General features: G+C 39.2%; 1 protein-coding gene across 1 annotated transcript in view; it reads right to left on the bottom strand.

Annotated features, from left to right (window-relative positions):
- Positions 1–22518, bottom strand: part of LOC124802816 (cyclin-dependent kinase 1-like) — a 78748-nt gene extending 56230 nt beyond the window's left edge. Inside the window, exons 1-3 of the mRNA XM_047263821.1 lie at positions 22370–22518; positions 10118–10274; positions 9898–10036 (exon numbers count right to left, since the gene is read on the bottom strand). Coding sequence (XP_047119777.1) covers positions 9898–10036; positions 10118–10274; positions 22370–22406 — 333 coding nt within the window. The 5' untranslated portion in view covers positions 22407–22518. The remainder of the gene's footprint in view (positions 1–9897; positions 10037–10117; positions 10275–22369) is intronic.
- Positions 22519–22742: the final 224 nt, after the last annotated feature.

The following is a 22742-nucleotide window of genomic DNA, read 5'->3' as shown; positions in this document are numbered from 1 at the left end:
AACTTTGAAAATGTTGATGATTCTGTCCACCACTTAATTGTACACAAAAGGCCATAAAGTCTCAAAAAGATTTTTCTTTACAATAACAGCTGTTTGGTCCTAGTAGTCTTTGCTTGCAATGCTTTCATCATGAAGCACTGTCCTCAATCAAGTATGCATTTTTACATAGAACGTTTTGCAATTATTTTAAAAAATGAAACAAACTGCCATTAATTAAATTGGAAATGACAAATCAGCTAAAATACACGACAAAATCTGATACAGAACCAGATTAAAACAGGCCATCATGCAAAAAAGATTTTTCCTTACAGAAAAATCCACATGTTCAGCCCATCTCTACCTGATGGCGCAGATTACATCAGTTTTGATGAAGATTTCAAGACAAGCTTAAGAGCTCTTGGAAGCTGACATCAAAATTCCAAAATAATGATTCAAGAGATAAAAGCTATGCAAGGAAAAAACGATGTGCCAGGGCAAAGACAAAGGATACTGCAACAGCCAGTGAACTACCTACATCCATATCCTGCAAACAAACAACGAAGTACATGGCAGAGGCTACCTCCCACTACCAGTTATTATGGCTTCTTCTTCTTTAAACTGCATACAGTCCTCGCACACTTAATTTCACATACTTGCAAGTGACTACTGTATTTACTCGAATCCAAGCCCACTTTTTTCCCGGTTTTTGTAATCAAAAAAAATCACCTGCAGCTTAGAATCGAGTGCAAAGTAAGCGAAAGTCCTGAAAAAGTTGGTAGGTGCCACCACAGCTAACTTCTGCTGTCGAATATATGTAGCGCTACACAGGCATGCTTTGCAGGCACTGGCACCAAAACCTCTGCGTCAGTAAATAAATTAAAAGAAAAGGTAGAAGAATGTAAACATTATGCCTTGTATTCTTCCGTGTTTGCTGCTATCTCATTTAAATCCTGTTTGTCTAATAAACTACAAAACTAATGATATGGTTATAATAGAGGGAAACATTCCACGTAGGAAATATATATCTAAAAACAAAGATGATGTGACTTACCAAATGAAAGTGCTGGCAGGTCGTGCTTGTGTCTGTATATGTGTGGATGGATATGTGTGTGTGTGCGAGTGTATACCCGTCCTTGTTTCACCCTAAGGTAAGTCTTTCCGCTCCCGGGATTGGAATGACTCCTTACCCTCTCCCTTAAAACCCACATCCTTTCATCTTTCCCTCTCCTTCCCTCTTTCCTGATGAGGCAACAGTTTGTTGCGAAAGCTTGAATTTTGTTTGTATGTTTGTGTTTGTTTGTGTGTCTGTCGACCTGCCAGCACTTTCATTTGGTAAGTCACATCATCTTTGTTTTTAGATATATATAAACTACAAAACTAGAGTGAGACAACAGCAAACACAGAATAATATACATATCATATCATGTCATGTTTATATTCATATTATTCTTACGCTGAATAGTGATAGTCAGAAATGAAGCATGGCAACTGACTAGATTTTTAAATATAAGGTGACTTAATTTCTGTGCACAATGTAATGTACTAAAGATGTCTGCAAAGATTTCCAAATGGAGAAAATTTTTCGCTAAACTCTCGTTCAGAACATCATCTATCATACGAAGTCTATTATTTGGTTCTTGTTGATCATTATCAAAGAAAGCAGCAGTGTAAGTAACAACAAATAGCAGTCTCTTGCCATTGTTTCGCTAATGAGACAATTCCTCTTTTTTTTATATTGTAAGCCACGGTAGTGCGCACAAAAGGAAGCCATGCCGCGAGCAGCGACAGATCGTAAACACTTATCAGAATGCGGCAAACAATGCATGACACATTAAAATAATGCAGTTTCAGCTTAGAGTGACGTAAACACCTATAACAAAGAGAACGGCACTTACCAGATCAAAGCAAAATAAGCAATTGATTCAAACCAGACAAAGCACATGAAAAAGGAAGGGCACCCGTACAAATACGGACGGAGCGCCTGACACACAGCAATGGCTACTTGGTAAAGCTTAACTGTTAAGCTTACGACTCGAACCAAACTACTGTAGCTGTATCTTCATCCATTCGACCTAAATTGTGTCTCATGTTACAATGGACCAACTTTGTTTCGATTTGGAGGTGTGGTCTAAAACTTTTCTCTCCCCTTGAATTTCGAGTCTCAAATTTCAGGTGCGGCTTAGATTTAGGAAATTTTTTTTCCCTTGATTTCGAGTCTCATGCTTCAAGTGCAGCTTACATTCAAGTGCAGCTTAGATTCGAGTAAATACGGTAGACCCAGATGTTTGTATGAGTAGACTGACTGCAATTGTGACAAACTGTAGTCTTACGACACTTTTTAGTTTTGCGAAGTGCAAGATTTTACATTTATGAACTATTAAAACAAGTTACAGTCTTCGCACCACTTTGAAATCTCATGATGATCCAAGTTAATAGTTGTGCAGCTTTTCCAAGACTGTGCTTCACTAAAGATAACTACATAATCTGAGAGAAGTCTGAGGTTCCTGTTAACACAGTGAAGGAAAAGGACTGGCGAGGTTTAGGCAAAGGAGTAGAGTTTGGAAAAGTCACCAAGAACCTCTTGTCAGGGGAGAACTACCACATGTGTTGAGAAAGAGAAATTGATTGTTGTGTACTGCACTGGATGATATTTGAAAACCTTATAGCTTAAAGGTGGAAGATAGGGTAATATGCAAAACAGATTACTGACTAAACACTGTGCACGAGTTAATAAGAGCAAAAAGCTAAATGGTATTAAGTGGGTGGGTGGGTGAAATTGACAGGCCAGAAAATAAAATCTATAGAAAACTAAAAGGGAAAGAAGAAATGAATAGTTACTGTGAAAAAATGCTGAGATGGAAGAAATTAATTTAAATTAAGACCAGGCGGATGTCGAGAACCAAGGGTTGTAATGGCAGTTCTGAGAAACTGGTGTCTGGGCGAAGAATCCCGATGGTATGTGTGGTGAAACAAGCACCGAAATCACGACTGTCGTGCTGTAGAACGTGCTCTGCAAGAGGATATTGTGTGTTGCCAGTATACTCCTGTATATGTCCACTCATCCTAACTGATTACTTCACAGTAGTCATGCCAACATAAAAGGGCAAACAATGTTCATATAACTGCTGGTATATGACACGTTACAAGTGGCTCTGCCTTTTGGTAGTATTCATTTGCCAGTTACAGAGCTGGCATAGGTTGTGGGCATGAGGGTGCATAGGACATGTCTTCCTGAAAGGATGGTCACAGGGGTAGGAGCCATAGGGTAGTAAAATGTACACAGAAACAGCATAGGGTCTGACAAGAATATTGTGGAGAATGACAAAACGTTATTCTAGGTTGTTGTTGTTGTGGTCTTCAGTCCTGAGACTGGTTTGATGCAGCTCTCCATGCTACTCTATCCTGTGCAAGCTTTTTCATCTCCTAGTACCTACTGCAACCTACATCCTTCTGAATCTGCTTAGTGTATTCATCTCTTGGTCTCCCTCAATGATTTTTACCCTCCACGCTGCCCTCCAATTCTAGGTGTGGTGGGGAAAATGTCTGTCAGAATGGACCTCTTTTTGGGGCATGATTTTAGGAAGTCACAGCCTTGTTGAAGTAGGTGATTAATGCATTCAGGATGAGGATAATACTGAGTGACAAGAGGTGTACTCCTAAGTTGCTTTTTAGAGAGGTCAGCAGTACCAGGACTGAATGTGATGGCCCGCACAATCTGTTTTTGAACCATGCTGGTGGGGTAACTACGTCCAGTGAAGGCTGAGGTGAGAATGGTGGTGTATTGCTGTAAAGTGTCTGCATCTGAACTAATATTATTTGTCTCAAGTCTGTACTAGAGGGAACTTTTGACATGGAAAGGATGGCAACTGTCAAAATGGTAGTACTGTTGCTTGTTAGCAGGTCCAATGCGAAGAGAATTGTGTGAGCTGACCCTCGGTGAGGATGAGATCAACATCAAGGAAATTGCCATGGGATTCGAAACAGGACCATGTGAAATTTATCTGGGAGAATAAATTTAGGGACTCCAAGAATTCTAACAGGTCAGCCTCACCATGAGCCCATATGACAAAGATTTCATCAATGTATCTAAACCAAATCAGAGGTTGAAGACATGGATTCCAGAAAAGCCCTCTCACAGTGATCCATGGAAAGGTTGGCACAGGAAGGAACCATTTTGGTTTCTATGGCCATGCCCTTGATCTGCTTTTATATCTGCCCCTCAAAGGCAAAGTAATTGTTGGTAAGTATACAGCTGATTAAGGTGAGAATGACCTCACAGGTTTGGAATAAGGTAGGTACTTGTTAAGGTAATGTTCAGCAGCAGAGAGACCACATACATGGGGACGTTGATATAGAGGGAGATGGCATCAACAGTGACAAGCAAGGTATGTGGTGGGAATGGAATGGGCACAGATTTCACACAATGTAGGCAACAGTTGGTGTATCTAATAAATGAGGGGCGTCTTTGTACTATAGGTTTCACCTGTTGATCAACTAGGGCAGATATACTTCCAGTATGTGCTTTGAAGACAGCAACTATGGGATGGCCAGGGTTTGGAGATCTTGGAAAGAAGGTAAAAAGTGGGGATGTATGATTTGGGTGGGGTAAGAATTTCTATGGATTGATGCACTTGTCCTTGTGAGGGGCCAGAGGTTTTGAGGAGGAACTGTAGGTCAGTTTGTATCATGAGGATGGGATCTTAATGGCAGATGCTGTACTTAGAGGTGTCAGATAGCTATCATAGACCCTTGCTTACGAACTCATGTCAATCAAGTACCACCATGGTAGATTCCTTGTCTGCTGGGAGGATAATGACGGAGTCATCAGTTTTTAAGGAATGAAGAGCCTCAAGTTCTACAGAAGAGAAGTTAGGGTCATGTTGTAGGGACCTGAGGAAGTGCTGCGAAGCAATGCAGGATTTAGGAAATCTTGGAAGGCTTGTACACTTTCCACTGCTATTAACTTATGCAGCATGTTTAGTCAGTAATCTCCATCTTGCATATAACCATATCTTCTGCCTTAAGCTCTCAGTCCAGTAACTCCCCCCAGACCATTTCCTAAACATCACCAGCCCTTTTCATTCCACATTTTTCCTTCCCTTTCAACCCTTCTGCCACAAGGAGCCACTGGCTCCAAAAGCTTGCAAATTTCGACCTTTTTTAAACGTGCATTCTCCTGCCACCCCTTGGCCAGTAGCTCTTTTGTATCCGGTCACATTACGTAATTCCTTAATGGATTATTCCATATCACACTGTCTGATTTCGGAACATTTTCTTGCTCCATCATTGCGGATTTCGACAATTTTATCTCAACATTCCCAAATGTCCCTAATGACTGCCAATATTTTGCGTCTTTATATTTCAGGGACTAAAGATATGACAACTGTAAAACCTGGTATGTTGCAACCTAACAACACAAAGTTCTCAAACACACAGCTTCATTCATCTACCACTTTCCAATACTGAATAAATTAGAGAAAATTTGAAGAGTTTGTAAAAAGGTTAAATGTGTGCTATTTTGAGATGGTTTTGCAAAATGCTATTCTATGAAACTTTCCAAACTGGGCTCGTTAGAAAGCCCATGGTTTTATCTGGAAGAAAGTATCCCACACAAGATACTAATGCAGATAATTTGAATCCAAATTTGGCATGAAAATTGAGACAAAAATGCATGCTGAATATGAAATATAATACACAATAGCTTGGCAGCACGAGGATGTGGAATGCAAAATTTCCTTCAACTATTTTCCAGTAACCTACAAATTTGTCAATAAGATGATGATTTTTGATTAAAAATGAAAATAGGGCATATTCGACACTTCTTTTTCAAATATCATTTTCTGTTGAAGCTCCCTGTACTATTTGGACAAGCGTGTTTTAAGCCCCCCATGAACAGTGGGTTATTTCCAACAGGGGCTAACAACGTTACATGAACTAGGGCAAAGTAGCTGGAAAAATTACACTGTGGATACAGTTTCAACACCAGCTTCTTATATTTTGTTGATTAAAGACGTGATAAACAAATAAGCAGATAAAACTATGTTCATAAAAATAACAAAAATAGATCACATTCCAATTGCTTTTAGAAAATTTGTTTTCAGTAATTGTTTGCAAACTAATCACAGTTAGAAAGAGCATGTTTTCAAGCATCCAAAACATCATGTTCAATTTATCAATGTGCGGTCACAATTACTGAAAATGACTGACAGATTTTTAAGGGACGTACCATGTCAATGTGCTACATTTCAACGAATTCTGTTGCAGGTATTTTTTATTGTATATTCACAAGTAATATATCACAATATTGCAACAAATATATTGACAACAGAAGATCTATTCAACTTTTATGACCAAAATATATGAGGGTTGACTGAAAAGTCACCTTCATAGCTCTTCAGCAGTTGGCAGCATTGGTATGCGGCAGGTACTGGCTTGTTCCGTAGCCTCTTTCCTACAGCTCCAATTAGCAGGAAGCCTTAGCATTGAACAATTGTGTTGTTACAGTGTAAAGTGTGGAACCCTGCACAGATGGTCAGTCAATGCAAATTAAGCAATGTGCAGTCACTGAATTCTTGACAGCAGAAGGTGTCACCCCAAAGGAGATTCATCAGAGAATGAAAGCACTTTATGGTGATTGTGTTGATATGAGTGCCGTGCGTCGTTGGGCAAATAAGTTTAAAGATGTTGACATGGGAATATCTGACCTGTGAAACAAACAAAGAGTTGGATGTCCTGTGACAGCAGCCATCGAGTTTCCCTAGCAAAATGTTAACAGATTGATTCAGGATGCTCTGCGTATCACTCACAGAGAAACTGCAAGCACAATTGGCATTTCACAACAATGTGTGGGTCATATTATTGCTTTGCTTGACTATCGGAAGATCTGTGCACAATGGATACCCCCAGATGCTGACTCCTGAAATGAAAGCCCACAGACTTGAAATTTGCCACAAACTCCTCTTGCATTACGAGAATTTTTTTTCTGTGACAGGAGACAAAATTTGGGTACACCATTACGACCCAGAGACGTCAGTCTATGGAATATCGACACAAAGACTCGTCCCAGAAAAAGAAATTCCAGACGCCACCCTCAGCTGGAAAAATCATGACCACCAGGTGGTGTTATCCATGTTGATTTCCTTGATCAAGGAACAACAATAAATTCAGAGTGTTACATCACAACAATGCTAACTCTAAAACGACAGGTAACAAGAGTCCAAAAGGAAAAGGGAAATGTTTTTCTGCAGCATGACAATGCCAAACCACACACATGTGCCACCACAGCAGAACTTCAGAGACTGAATCTGACCACTGTACGGTATCCTCCATACGGTCTAGATTTACCACCGTCTGACTTCCATCTGTTCCCGATAAGGAAAGACAATCTGCGGGGACATCATTATGTACTGATGAAGACGTTGAGAGAACTGTGAGACTGTGGTTGCAGAAACAGAGTGTTGACTTCAGAAAACTTTTTCATTGTTGGCAGATATGTATCCAGGTGGCTGGTGATTGTGTGGAAAAAAGAATGTGATCCAAACCCAATTAACGAATATGGAGGCATTACTTTTCATTCAACCCTCGTAGTTTTATCTGGGGTTCGATAAAAGGATGCAATTGTAAGTTTGTATTCGTCTCCCCTTGAAACTAAGTCTAACTCAAAGTATCTCGCAAACACTCAAATTCTGTATCACTGGATGTGATTATCACACACAGGCTGTAAATACACAATATATCAGAGTGTAAAACTAATGTAGGCACACAGCCTGTTGTTAAAAGGTTGGCAAGTGTTGCTTACAAAAACTGCCCATACTTTGGAATCTAAAGACTGTATTCTTCCTCAATGTGAAGAATGTTAAAGAACAGAGGCTCTAGAGAAAAATAAATCTGGTGGATGAATTTGAATTTTAAACCGAATTCTATCCAAAGCATCAATATTTTCAGAGATGGATTCACACTGGCTTGGACATACTAAACCACACAACTGACAGTGGAAGACTTCATTATAGAACTAATGAAAATTTTGGCTTCCTAGCTAGCACTACTTTGCCAAACATCAAAGTAAGCACTAGTAAGTGACTAACAAAGTTCTCAAACCAGATCTGTTGATCATATCGATGGACTTCACCAGAAACCTCCCGTTCATTGTCCAACATGCAGTTCATGGATTTCACTGGGAAAAATAGTCAACCAACATTGCTTTAATTTATCATTTACGAGGCGTGTCTTAAATAAGTACCATTTTGAAATAAAATAATTAAACAAGCACAAGTTAGTCAGGAAAAGCAGTCAGAAAAATGGATGCACAGTGTCTGGTACAAGGGATCATCATTTTGTGCAAACGGATGAAAGAAGTTTTCATATTAGCAGGATGTCAAATGATTAACTATTCCTTGTGCCCAATGTTGGTAAGTGTGATAAAGCAACGTACAAATATGTCAACACTGTTGAACCCTTACTGGACCAGTACATTTCCTGTGTGTATGGTAGGAATTGGTGGATTGGAAATCAGTTTGAGTTTCAATTGAAGGCACTAATCAATTTCATGCACCTCCATGGAGGTGCTCGACCCTCATCCTGGCCTGCAACGAGATGTTTGCTGGCTTTCAGAACAGCAAGATATTATAGTAATTCTAATTCCAAGAGCAACACTGACTGGGGCAACAGTACAACATGCCAGTAACAAACACTGATAAATGCAACAAATTTCGAGCACTGGACTGAGTTAGAGGCTTATGACTTCAGAAGCCATTAGGAACCTAATACTCAAGCTTTAGAACTTGTAGTAAAGATATATACCTGTGGCTGACCTAGCTTCACTTTTAGGCATGGCCCACTGGCAATGAGATCCCAGTAATTTTGATATACAGCCAACCAACAGATTAACTTCTTTTCCTTCCCATTTCCTTTCAACTGCAAGCAAAATGTTTGCACATTCACTGAAAATGCATTAGAATGAAAGCAGGTGTTTCTGCTGCACTTAGAAGCAGTCTTTTCTGTAGTGTGAAAGATCATAAAACACAGGTGTCAATTTCAGTGGCATCAAATATAAGCAAAATTTGGTAGATTTAGTATTTTTGGAACTTCAGAGGCTGACAACAAAGTGAATATGGGGACACAAAAGTTTATAATTCACTAAATACACACACACACACACACACACACACACACACACACACACACACACAGACAAATGGTCATCTTTTTAATGCCCTTGTTAAAATCGGTACAAGATTCTCGTCATACTTCAAGTCATAAGCAAGATTGTGTCATGGGTATTAATTTCCAATTTTCATTCATGTTATTACTGTGTTGCACAATAAAGGTTACCTCACAATGGGAAGTTGGAGAATCCTAGTTCTATTATTGCCAAACTTGAACTAGCACAGACAAGTTATGGACAAAGCTGCACACTGGAAGAAGTTCATACAGGTTCCTAAGGTGTAAAATTCAAGTTGGTTGTGCTGGGAGCACTTCAGATTGCATGACTGACGGAATAACCCCCTAACAACATGATGCAGAAAGATGTGCAAAGTGCCATACACTGTAAGTTGTATGCTTAAATAAATAGGAACACTAAAACAAATCCAAATGTAGTGACTGATGCACAATTTGATGTTTTAATGTTGCAAGTAGTACCACAGTTATCTGACATTTTGGTGAGTAACTTTTTTGTTGCAGCAATCTTCCTTGTGCACTTGTATGTATTCCGAAATACATGATTTTCCTTTTATGCTCGCAGCAGGATTGGTTCAGAAAATGTAGTAATAAAACTATTCCTCTTCTGTCACAGGTATATTCTACTTGTGTGAGAGAATGTGTGTCTCCTTTTGTGAAGAAGGCTTTGGCCAAAAGCTAAAATTGCACTTAAAATTTTCTTGTATCAAAACTTATTGTTAACATCAGCAGTCAACTCACCTGATATAAGAAAGCCTTCATCATGTCTGGCTTCAAATAATTGCCTTGACCTAAACTATCCAGATATTTCTTCAGGTCCATTGACATGTACTCAAAAATTAAGTAGACTCTTGATTCATCCATTATTACATCCTCCAGCCTGGACAAAAATTTCAATTTTGAGGAAAAATTGTCCAAATTTGGGGTATCTGAAAAAATGTTAATAAAGAGCTCAGCTTACTTCACAATATTTGGGTGTACCAGTTCTCGAAGAAGGGATATTTCTCTGATGGTTGTTGATGGAACACCTTCGTCTTCATTTTCAAGGCGCACTTTCTTCATTGCAACTAACTGTCCAGTTGTCTTATGTTTCCCTTTGTATACAACACCATATGTGCCTAAAAAAGATCAATTTCATGTTTATCATGTATTACATGTAAACTGGGAGCAACAATAAAAGTTTTAATAGCAGCTTGCAGTGGTATGTTATGATTTTTGGTAAATATTTGCAAGTTGTGATGTGCGAATTACTGAAAATATTTAAAATGGTGTAACTTTTTAAAACAGAATCTCCACATCAAATGGATCAATCTCAGTAATCATCCCACACCTAATTATCTACAATTTGAACGAAATTTCATACAGAAGAGCTCCAGATACAAAAAAATAGTTTGTCATATTTAAGATTATTTAAAATTGAAAATTGCAGTAATGTGAGCAAGTTCTTCAAATTAAATGCAAAACTATTTGTGTTCTTCCCACTTAAAATTTCACTGCTGCGTCATTCACCATTTTCATGTTGCACAAGATCAAAATTGGGGAAACTCAGTCTGAACAATTTCGTGACTGGAACTATGTTTTAACAAACTATAATAAGTTGCCTTTAATAGTTCCACAGGAAAGATACGTGTTATCAATTCTAACAAATTACAGTGCTTAGCTGTGAACATTACAGATGTCCTGGGTACTTTTCAGGAAGGTAAATATGGAGTGTTTAAAAGACAGCCCATCAGCCCCACAGTTAACCAACATTTTGGTAAGTAAATTTTTTTTGTTACAGCAATCTTCCTCATGCACTTGTATTCCAAAATAAATGATTTTCCTTTTATACTCACAGCAGGATTGGTTCAGAAAATGTAATAAAACTATTACTCTTCTGTCACAGATATATCCTACCCCATCAGGGATTGAGCCACCTTGGAAAGCAACCGTATCATATACCAGCTCTGTTGCAATCATTGCACGGCTTTTAATACTGGCATGACTACGAATCAACTGTTCACCAGGATGAACAGCCACAGCCAAACTGTGGCCAAGAGCAAAGTAGACCACCTTGCACAACATGCAGCTGAACATAACATGCTCGATTTCAATGGCTGCTTCACAACAAACCCCATCTAGTCCTTCCCTTCAACATCAGCTTTGCCCTACAAAGAGGACACTGCACATACCATTTTGAAGATGCAAATTTTGGAAAAAAATTTAAAATGCTGTATCTGTGGAACAGTTCTAGGTATTTTGTTGTTTTTTTATTTGAAAGATAATTGCTTTATGATCACAAAGAAATCCTCCATTTGGACTGTCAAAGTTCTTTTACTATAGTATTCTGAACTTTTTATAATTTTTTTTTCCAAAAAGCCCATCCATAAAAATCTGGAATTTTTTTCTGTTGACTAGTACCACATAGTTCTACATTCCCTGGAAAGAGGCTCATTTTTCCAAGCGTTTTAAATGGTTCCAAAATGTATGTGAAAGGTCCCAAGATTTACAGGTTTAAATTTATACAACTTCTGTTCACTCTGTTTTGTACTGAAATTAGCCAGTCAATGAACTAAAAATGTGTCCCGCTGCTTCAGTATCTTCCTTTGATATAGAGTGAAGCCTTCCTGTTCAACCAATAGGAACTGGAGCACTTACAATCTCTCAAAACATTGTGAACAGGAAATGAGCACTGATGGCGTTGTTGCCATCCTTCATCTGGAAACCTATATCCAGCAGCTGGTCCATGTGGTAGCATAAAGTTCATTGCAATGTCGTTTAACTCATAACTGGTGTCTATAATCTCTGCAATCCACCAGTCACAGCCATACACGCAGACCACAAACATCTCCCTTCTCAGGTTGTGAAACTGAATATTATTCTGTTGTTTCTGAGTTGTTGGCCGAACAAACGAAATTTCTTCTTTCTTGCTCTTTAAAGTGCGTGCAATATGAGTTCACCCATCACTGAGTCCAAAAATGTATCTTCTGAATTCCTTTCACAGGAGTAGTTTGTTTGGACCATTCTTTTTTCTGCTCACGGAATTCTTCGATTTCCTCTTTGGACAAAAGAATGAGGCAGTGAACATGTAAGATTTCACAACTCTCTTAAAATCCTCACCATTCTGAATTGCAGCTGTATTTGGTCTGGAAAGCTCATGTTTTGTAGCATGGTGCTTCAGCGGGCCTCCTACACCATCACACGGCTTCTCCCCACAACCAGTAGCAGTGTATGCCCAGCCACGACACAATTGACTTAGGCCCACTTAATTCAAATAGCTGGTAAATATTTTTAAAATGACTAGGAGCACTATCAGAAATAATGATGATCTTCTCTGCCCCTGTTTGCAGTTGAATTTTGAGCATTGGTAGCAAAGCATGTGCTGAGGCATGTCCTGTGTCATCACTTATAAATGCAACACCTATGGCCTTGTCTTGAAAATATGTCACTCCTGCAAAAATTGAAACCTGGTCATTACTCCAATGATACCCTTGTACTTCTTGTGGGAGAACTGCACACCAGTTCTCAGCAAAATCACAGCGAAGCACTAAACATAGTTCTTCAGCCTGTACACACCCTTTCCACTTCTGCAATGTGGTGTTGGTGCAATTTCTTCAGATGCTGGTGTGTTACTGCTTTCACTGACCATTTACCAAGTTCATCAATGAAGCTTTCAAAGGCAACTATTTTCTTAATTAGCTTATTTTTCTCCCATGTTGCATATGTACTTTCTGCAGAGTTATCTGCTACACCTTCCAGGCCAAGTGTCTGTTAAGACAGTCCTCCCTGTACAGCGCAGTCATCAAATTCTTGAAACAAACAAGTATCTCGCTTTACGTCACAGAATACTAATGACTTTACACATCCAACCAAGGTGTCATGTCACGTGCTCCATTAAGTTCTTCAATGACAAAGTTACCACACAAGGGTAATAATTCATGCAGTATGCACATAAACAGACATCTCTAGGTGGGTGTGGAACTACCCACTAAGGTCGTAGTGAATGAAGTTTTCATCTTCCAATATGTAAAGTTGTATAGTTGCTCTAAACTGCAAGTTTCTTTAATACTGTAAGACATGTACCTTCAGTCATAGTGTCTTTTTTGTTGACACTCTGGCAAGAGCTGTCCCATTTATCTTCCAGATAAAATGACTGCACTATTTGAACTTGAGCTGCTTCTACAGGTTAACCATAACAGGGATCTGGTCTTCTGAAGACTCCTTTCACAGACCTCACATTTCTTGATTTGTCTACCCTGTACTTTTGATGATGGAACGTGATTCAAAAGTGTTTTCTTTGAAAATGTCTCTGGAATAATAGTTACAACTTGCACCTTTTCACTGTAGGATGCACAATATGCAACAGCTGAATTGATATTTATGAAAAATTACTTGAAAGAGGTGCAAGAGTGCTTTGGTTCATTTTCTTCTGAAGATGGAATTCCTACTTTGAAGTGTGTGGTCAGTTTTGCTGCAGTTTATACATCCATAGCTTTAGAAATTTCTCTGCACTTTCTTGATGCACAGAGCTTATGACTCGACTTCACTGACCACGGTTTCTTAACAGGACTAACACCTAACTCTGTAGTTGACTGATTCAGAGTATTTAATTCTTCCTATATTGATGCAAAATCTGCATCATCTGCACCATGGGAGGCTTCACCTTGTTCAGATACTATCATTGTTGTTATTCTGTCAAAACATTTGGAACACAAATAGTCGTCATTGGAAACACCTTCACTTTGAAACAGAGTCTTCAAATTAGAACACTTGTTCCCAACCTGAACAAAGTTTGTTAATTGTCTTATATATCACTCTTATGGATATGCAAATATTTAGCACACTTCACTCTTTTATGGCCCCAGTCAGAAGATATTTCAAACAGTCCTTTTCACAAAACATACTGCAACTGTGTAGTTTGGCAAATTCCTCACAAAAACACAGAACTAACTAGATGGTCTCAGATTTCTTAGAAGCCTCTTCAGTAAACAAAATTGCACTGAACAACTACAATACATAAACCTGCGAAGAACAATAACAACAACAAAACTGACGACAAAATGCAAGAAATAAGAGCAACAATGAAAGTGAAAAGAAATGATTGCAAAAAAAGAAAATAATAAGAAATAACTGCAACAAAGACAATAGAAATGAACACTGTAACTGTAAGAAACAACTTCAGTGAAGACACGCACTACCCTTGAAAGTAACAAAAAATGATTTTTTAAGATAAAACTAGTCCAACTTAAAAGTGGAAGCTCTCCTTTACAGTGAATATAGTACCACAGGGTACTAATCAGCAGAAAAATCTAATTTTTCTGGATTGGCATTTTTGAAATATATATATATATAATAGAAGGAAACATTCCACGTGGGAAAAATTATATGTAAAAACAAAGATGAGGTGACTTACCGAACGAAAGCGCTGGCAGGTCGATAGACACACAAACAAACACAAACATACACACAAAATTCAAGCTTTCGCAACAAACTGCTTGTGTCTGTATGTGTGGATGGATATGTGCGTGTGTGCGAGTGTATACCTGTCCTTTTTTCCCCCTAAGGTAAGTCTTTCCGCTCCCGGGATTGGAATGACTCCTTACCCTCTCCCTTAAAACCCACTTCCTTTCGTCTTCCCCTCTCCTTCCCTCTTTCCTGATGAGGCAACAGTTTGTTGCGAAAGCTTGAATTTTGTGTGTATGTTTGTGTGTCTATCGACCTGCCAGCGCTTTCGTTCGATATATATATATATATATATATATATATATATATATATATATATATATATATATATATATCTGAAAACTATGAAAAAATTCAAAAGGTGGCAGTAAAGAACTTTGACAAATATGTCCAAACAGAGGATACCACTGTGATCACAAAGCAATTACCTTTCAAATAAAAAAAAAAACTATATATCTAGAACTGTTAAAGACATGCAGCATTTTAAATTTTTTTCCCAAAATTCGCATCTTCAAAATAGTATTTGCAGTGTCATCTTTGGAGGCCTGTATCTTGGGGGAGGAATTTTTTTGGAGAAAACAAAAATATGTGTGTGTATTACTTCTGAATTTTAACATATGCTAAATTCAATAACATCAGAGACTATGAAGGTAACCCACCTGCCTGAAGTGATACAAATTATGCCACTCTGTTTAATCACTGAATTGGTTCGCATGTTGTTTGTATTTTTGGGGGTATTATGGGTATTATACCTGATGTTTTGGTGGCACATTGGGTAAGCTCGCAATACAGGTTTCCAGCATGGTGATTACATCCTTGGTCAAAGGAGAAGGGTGATCTTCCAATCTCCAGTAGTCCCCAATTACTTACAGAGGGTAGTACAATTCAACTACAAGGCATGTAGATACACACTTGCTAGTGCACACTGTGTTTTAATTGTTGGTGGCTGTCACCGAGAAGGGCACAGCAAGTCTTAGCCAGTGTGCTACTGGAAATGACTATGTGTTAAGAGGTAAGTTAGTGCATGTGCATCAGCTTTTTCTCAGTAATGATTAATGGCAAAAAAAAGGGTCAATTGGGTCCAAGGTCACTCTCAGCAACTGTGTCAGCACAGCTGTTAAGCCTACAATAAACATAAGTTTTTTGTCTGCGCTCATCCTTACACGGATGGGTCAATTCAATTCTAGGGTCTGAGTGACCTGCCCTTCCTTTAACCTTCCACAACTTACCCCTATCCTTCCTAAGGAATGAACTAACAATTCTGAAAGCTAGGACAGTACACATGTGTATCACCAGTACTGAACATTTCACCTTCTGCAGGTAAGTGCTTGTTCACATATCAGTTACTTTCATAAAGCAAGTAACTGCTGTATTTTGGTAGAAATGATAACACATAACTTCTATGTAGAGTTTCTAAAGATCACTCAGGGCACATTTATCATTAAAACATTATTGCAATAACAGAAGGTCGAAAGCTCACCTACTTTTTAACAAATATGACTTCATGCAGCATAAAAATGGTGAATGACTCAGCTTTGAAATTTCAATAGTGTATTCATCAAAAATTGTCTTACATGTTATCCAAACACCTCCTTTGAATTACTACTAGTTTCAGTTTTCATCTCTCTTAAATTTCGTGGAAACTGTCACAGTTTACAGGGTATTAGGGAATTTTTCCATTCCACCCTTCTGCTTTGGCCCATGATGTCATCAACATGACGGAAACACCTACTTCTAGCTGATACGAAATGGTGGTGATGTCACTACATACTTATGCCAACAAATGCAAACAAAAATAGAAATGACACAAGAATGTCTCACTCTAACAATCAAATGAAACTGATGAGACAACTGCAGGTAATAGGGGGTTTAATGTGGGGACCAGCGAATTATATAACAATACAAAACACTGCACCATCCCGAAACACATATAATAAAAAATCCCTTAACTTGCAACATTATGCTACAGCCACAGAACCAACAGGAATCTTACACTTCACCCCAGCTACATAGCTCAAATGATGCCCACGATACCAAAAAACCAAAACCTGCAATTTCAAGGAGTGGAATCGGACATTTCCCTTGACCTATATAGTTCAAACGGAGCCCGCAATACCAGAAAACCGACACCTACAATTCCGGAAAGTGGAATCTGACATTTCTCTTGGCCTATATAGCTCAAATGCAGCTTTCAATACCTACTGGCAAACCACAAACTTCACACACCTAACCTACATAACTCTCAAAACACCACAGAAACAAAACACCAACAACTCAAAAATCCAAAAACCCCCATACTTATTAGATAAATTAAAACACAACCAAAATACCATAAATATAAAACAGACAAAACATCACAATTACTACAGAATAAAATCAAAAGGGACACCGCCATAACTTAGCACTGTCCGTGTGGGCGAGGAGGTTTGCATGCTCTAGATCCAGAGGGCCATGCCACTGGTAGCGTAGCTACCAGCAGGATCACCCATGCCGGACAGGCCAAAGGGGAGGAGCCAGACGAAGTAGGTCCCACAATGTCCTATCGATAACATGTCTCCTGCCCTATCCCAAGCCCATCCTTTTTCCTTATCAATTTGAATTTCCTATAACACAGGGCAGGGAGGGCTCTAGAGGTGTGGTGAAGCCGGTCTCCCTAAGGGAGTAAACCCGACAAATCCAGGCCCTCCAGGTTGGGCGTTGATCATGGTGCTAACAACCCCATACCGGAAAAACATATTGTTACGAAACTAAAAAATAGGAACAGCGGGACTGATGAATGACCCATGCAAGGAAAAAAATGCCATAAACAGAAAATTGATAAATACTTTGCTACTTGGAATGTAAGAACGCTGAACAAACCAGGAGCTCTACATGGACTCCAACAAGAGATGGAGAAATACCGTAGAGGAGTAGCAGCAATTCACGAGGTCAGACGGAAAGGAGATGGTATCAGGAAGCGGTACTTACACAATTATGTACAGTGGAAGAGACAGTGGTATAGTAGGCGGCACTGGCTTTCTTGTAGACAATAAGTATAAAGCAGCAGTCATGACTTTTAACCCTTTAAATGAAAGGATGTGTACTTTGAGAATGACAGCCCACTTCTTCAACATCACACTAGTATGTGTGAATGCACCCACAGATGATGATGAGGATGAAGTGAAAGATGAGTTTTATGGTCAAATGGAACATGAATTAGAAGGCATACCAAGGAAAGATGTAAAGATACTGATGGGTGACTTCAATGCAAAGGTGGGAAAAGAAGAAGCCTTTAGAGAAATAGTAGGAAATGAAAGCCTGCATGAGATGTTGAATACAAAATGGACAAAGACTTTAAGACTTTGCCATGGGCAATGCAATGATAGTGAAAAGTACATGGCTCCAGAGAAAGAACATAAGGGAAACCACATGTCTCTCGTCAGATGACACTACTTTTAATCAAACTGACCATGTGGGAATCAACAGGGGACATGCGTCTGACATCCTTGAAGTTGATAGCTGTCTATAGATCCAGAGGGAAGAGAAAAGCTCCACAAAGATAAAATGTTTCCAAATTGAAAGAGAAGGGAGTATCCAAAAAGTATGAAACAGAACTGCAGAAGAAGTGTGAGGCTAAACAAAGCCAAGCTCTGAAAAGCATTGAAGGGAAGTGGAGTATGATGAAAGAGGCTCTGCAAGAAACTGCAAAAGTAGTTTTTGGTTTAGAAGAAAGGATGAAAAGGGCAGGGTGGAACAATGAAGATTGTAAAAATGCAGTGGAAGAGAGAAATGAGGCAAGGAAGAAAATGATAAACAGAACAACAAGATCTAATACAGAAGAATTCATGAAGAAAAGAAGAAAGAAACACAAATTAGAGAGGAAATGGATTATAGAGCTAGAAGAGTAGTGTAATGACCAAGAAGTAAGAAAATTCTACAAGACAGTTCAGGAACTGAAGAAAGGCTTCCAACCATGTACGGTATTCTGCAGAGATAATGAAGGAAATTTTATAGGAGGAGAACAGATTCTAGATCAATGGGCTCAATATTTCAGTGAAGTGCTGAATGTCACTATATAAAGAGAAGTTCTAGAAGAAATTGAAACAGAAGGTGACCAACCGTGGCCGAATGTTAGTCAGGATGAAAGACCTGTACCTATACCAATAATAGAGGTAGTTAGGAAGACAATTAAAAGCTTAAGGAATAATAAGGCTCCAGGTAACGACAACATTTCAGCAGAGATGATCAAGGGTGGAGGTGAACATCTAACAAGATTGGTACATCAGCTGATAGTGGAAATATGGGAAAAGGAAGAGATGCCAGTCCAGTGGAACATGGCCATTAGATGCCCAATTCACAAGAAGAACGACAAAGCAAACTGTGAAAATTATTGTGGTATTGCTTTAGTCAGCATGGTGTACAAAGTATTAGCCAAAGTCATTGCTATGAGACTTGCACCAATTACAGAAGGAATACTCAGAGACTACCAGTATGGTTTTTGACAGGACGGACCAACAACTGACCAGATCTTCATTATTAGACAAATAATAGAAAAGTTATGAATATAATGTGGATGCACACCAGCTTTTTGTATACTTTAAACAGGCCTATGATAAAAAGGAAAAAGCTATATGACACCTTAATGGAGATTGAATTCCCAAGTAAACTTATCAGGCTGGTACAAATGACCCTCACCAGCACAAAATGCCAGGAAAAGCAGAAGGAAAACTTTCTAAAGAATTTGAGGTCAACCGAGGGTTAAGACAGGGTGATGTATTATCCACACTACTCTCTAACATAGTGTTGGAAACAGTGATGCGAAGGGTGGATACTGATAGCCAAGGTGGCACTCTGTGTAACCGTAAGCACCAAAATCTAGCTTTTGCTGATGATGTGTGTATGCTGTCTAGAAGTTTGAAAGAAATGGAAGAAGGATTTGGCAGAGTGGAAAAGGAGGCAGAATAGTTAGGACTTACAGTAAACAACACAAAAACACAGTACCTCTTTGCTTCCAGGAAAAACGCTATTGTTAAAGAGAAATATATTACATTGAACAGAGGCAATTATGAGAGATGTGAGAAGTTCCAATACCTGGGTGTGCTAGTTACGGAGGATAGCAGAATAAGAGAAGAAATAAAATCTAGGATTGCTGCCGGAAATAGAGTTTACTGGTTCCTGATTAAGATCCTTCAGTCACATAGCCTGAGCAGAAAATCGAAGGTGACTGTCTATTGAACAGTCATAAGACAGGTGGTAATATATTGCTCAGAAACATGGACAATGAGTGTAGCAGAAGGGCAGCTCTTGAGAAGATGGGAGAGGAAAATACTGAGAAAAATTTTTTGAACCATGTACGAGGTGGGGCAACGGAGGATAAGGAGAAACAAGGACCTGGAAGAACTGTATAGAAATCCTGACTTGGTGACTGAAAATAAGTGTAACAGATTGAGATGGCTGGGCCATGTAGAGCGAATGTCTGAGGATCGAGCTGTCAAAAAGGTTTATCCAGATGGCAAAAGGAGCAGAAACGATAGGTGCAGGATGTGAAAAATGATTCGAGAAAAGTTGGGAGTCAGGGGGTGGAGGAAATGAGCAGAAAATCATCATGCTTGGGCTGTGATCATCAGAGAGGCCAAGGCCCTACATAGGCTGTAGCACAAGGAGTAAGTAAGTAACCAACACTCAAATGAACCCCCCCCCCCCCCCACCCCAAGAGTACACATTAGACTCAGCACATCAACATCCACCACCAGGGAGTGCCATCAAATAAAACACATCTACAAACACTAAAATACCGTACCACAGTGGCATCACACCATTACATCATGGGTCAAAGCAGACAGGTGGAATCGCACGCTTCCAACCACTCGCTTAAAGAATATTTTGCAGCCCTGTTCCATTGCTTTTTTTCTGTCTTTTGCCAGGTTGATTTTATTCGGTAAAGGACATTGTGCAAAATTTCATCGTGGCTGGAGATTGTCAGTTGGGAACCAAAGGTCCACTTTGTGTGGGATGCCTCTGTCAAGTTGTGTGGGTGTGTGCAACAAGGAGGAGAAGATAGATTAAAGGGAGGGAGGGAGCTTCTGGGTGAAAGAAGAAATAAGGAAATGACGCATGGAAGAATAGGCAAGCCCACACTAGCATTCATAGGTGAGTTTCAGGTAGCACATTAAATGGAGTAGTTGCAAGGAGAAAACAGCAGTGAGAATAAGCCCTATTTATGTAACTCGGATAAGCTGGTGTAGAGGTTGGGGAGGATCTAGATGAAACATCCACTGAGGCATATCAGGTGGGCCTCAATCTCTGCTAGCATTGTCACACACCCACATCCAAGCTTACCCCATTGCATCCCAATTCACTATATTGATCTACACCCACGCTGTTCCCCCCACAATCTCCCTTGCCTTCTATCCCCCCCCGCCATTTCCACATCCCAACACCACAACCCTAGATTGTGGCTAGGTGAGCTGGCTGATACTACATTTATATCACATTCCTTTGGTGCCACGGGCTCCTGTCACCCACCCCACCAAACTTCACATGTTTAATTGCACTGTCACTTTCATTGCTCAAGACCACTATACAGTGTATGGTGACTGTTACTCTATTTATTGAAACTGAGCACACAAGGATCTTAAGAGCAAGAGTATAAAAATCCACTAACATCATAAAAATGTACATCAATTAGTTTTGCTTCTGATAAACGGACTTCTGTTAGTCGACTTTGAAATTTTGTGTTCCCAAATAATGAATACCCATTTAGCAAACAACTGAATTTCTTCCTCACTGGGTTCACTTCTATGCAAGTGAGTGACATATTGTTATGTAACAAAGCCTGGATGAGGAAAGTATCTCAAAACTAATTAATTAATTAGCCAGTACCATACTACCTATGCCTCTTAAGCCACACCTTCGTAAATTTATTTTTTTGTGTAGTGGAGTCCACCACCTCTACCTCAGGCTGCGGCTATTTATAAAATGAAATGGAAAGGTGAGCAAACAGTAATCTCAGCCTTTGACAACTCTGCCTCACAATGAGGATATGAGCAATTTAACAAGCACTGGCTGCAATGAATTACCACCGCTAGGAAGAAAACAAGAATACCTCGTCTGGTCCTGTAACACCATGGTTCAAAAAAATGGTTCAAATGGCTCTGAGCACTCTGGGACTTAACATCTTAGGTCATCAGACCCCTATAACATAGGTAGATGGCCCACGGTTCCGGACTGCAGCGCCTAGAACCGCACGGGCACCATGGTACAGTCTCAAATAGTTTTAATACACTACAACACTGTACTAAGTAGTTGCAATCGTGAAGGACTGGTATGACCATATTATACCAACACCATTTTCAGAAGTTTGCTGGGAGATAATAAAGAGAAGCGCTCCAGACTTATCTACTGTGATAGTTTTAGTCATTCTCTATATAATTACATGAGAGCCACAGACTCTTCTGTTTAGATCGGTGGACAGAAGTCTGATTAACGCAATTTTCACAGCTCTGTGAGAAGGCTGATTTACGTACCCTCTAAAATCAATTCATAAAGCACCTATATAATTCTGCAAACTTCCTGTGTTAGGCAGTTTTGCTAGTTACACGTCAAAAACATACGAAAAATGAGTGTGTAACAAAACCTGCAGCTACGTTCTTGCTATATATTACTTAGATCTACAGCAAATATTGATAGACAAAAATCGTAACGTGTACAATGACATAATACAGTGTTTCTCTCTTGCTTAATTATTTCTATAAAATTCAACCCATAAATTACGGCACAGCTATTATTTTACCTTCGCCAAGTTTTTCCAATTTATGGTAAACGTCCATCACAATAATAATCCTTAAGTCACCACCCACACTTCCCAACACCCGCCACCGGTGACAAATTCAAACTCAAAATGTTCAACAGCCAATCACAACACTGCACCGGCCTAAGATTCTCCTTGCGATAACTGACGCTTCTTGACATGGATATAAAGCCAACAAAACACGTGTGCATTAACTGGACACTTTATACGTTGCAAAGAGACAGACCTAAGCGTTGTTGCAAAGTGCAATTTATATCGCAAATGACAACTTGCATTCATATTTTTAAAATGTCAGTTTCATCATTAATTGTTTACAAAAGGTTTTTAGGTATCTTGATAATTCAGATTTCCAAAT

The sequence above is a fragment of the Schistocerca piceifrons genome, chromosome 6 (assembly GCF_021461385.2).
Source record: "Schistocerca piceifrons isolate TAMUIC-IGC-003096 chromosome 6, iqSchPice1.1, whole genome shotgun sequence".
NCBI classification, from domain to species: domain Eukaryota; kingdom Metazoa; phylum Arthropoda; class Insecta; order Orthoptera; family Acrididae; genus Schistocerca; species Schistocerca piceifrons.
Note: the sequence above shows the minus strand (reverse complement) of the source record. Positions and strands in the feature narration are given on the sequence as shown.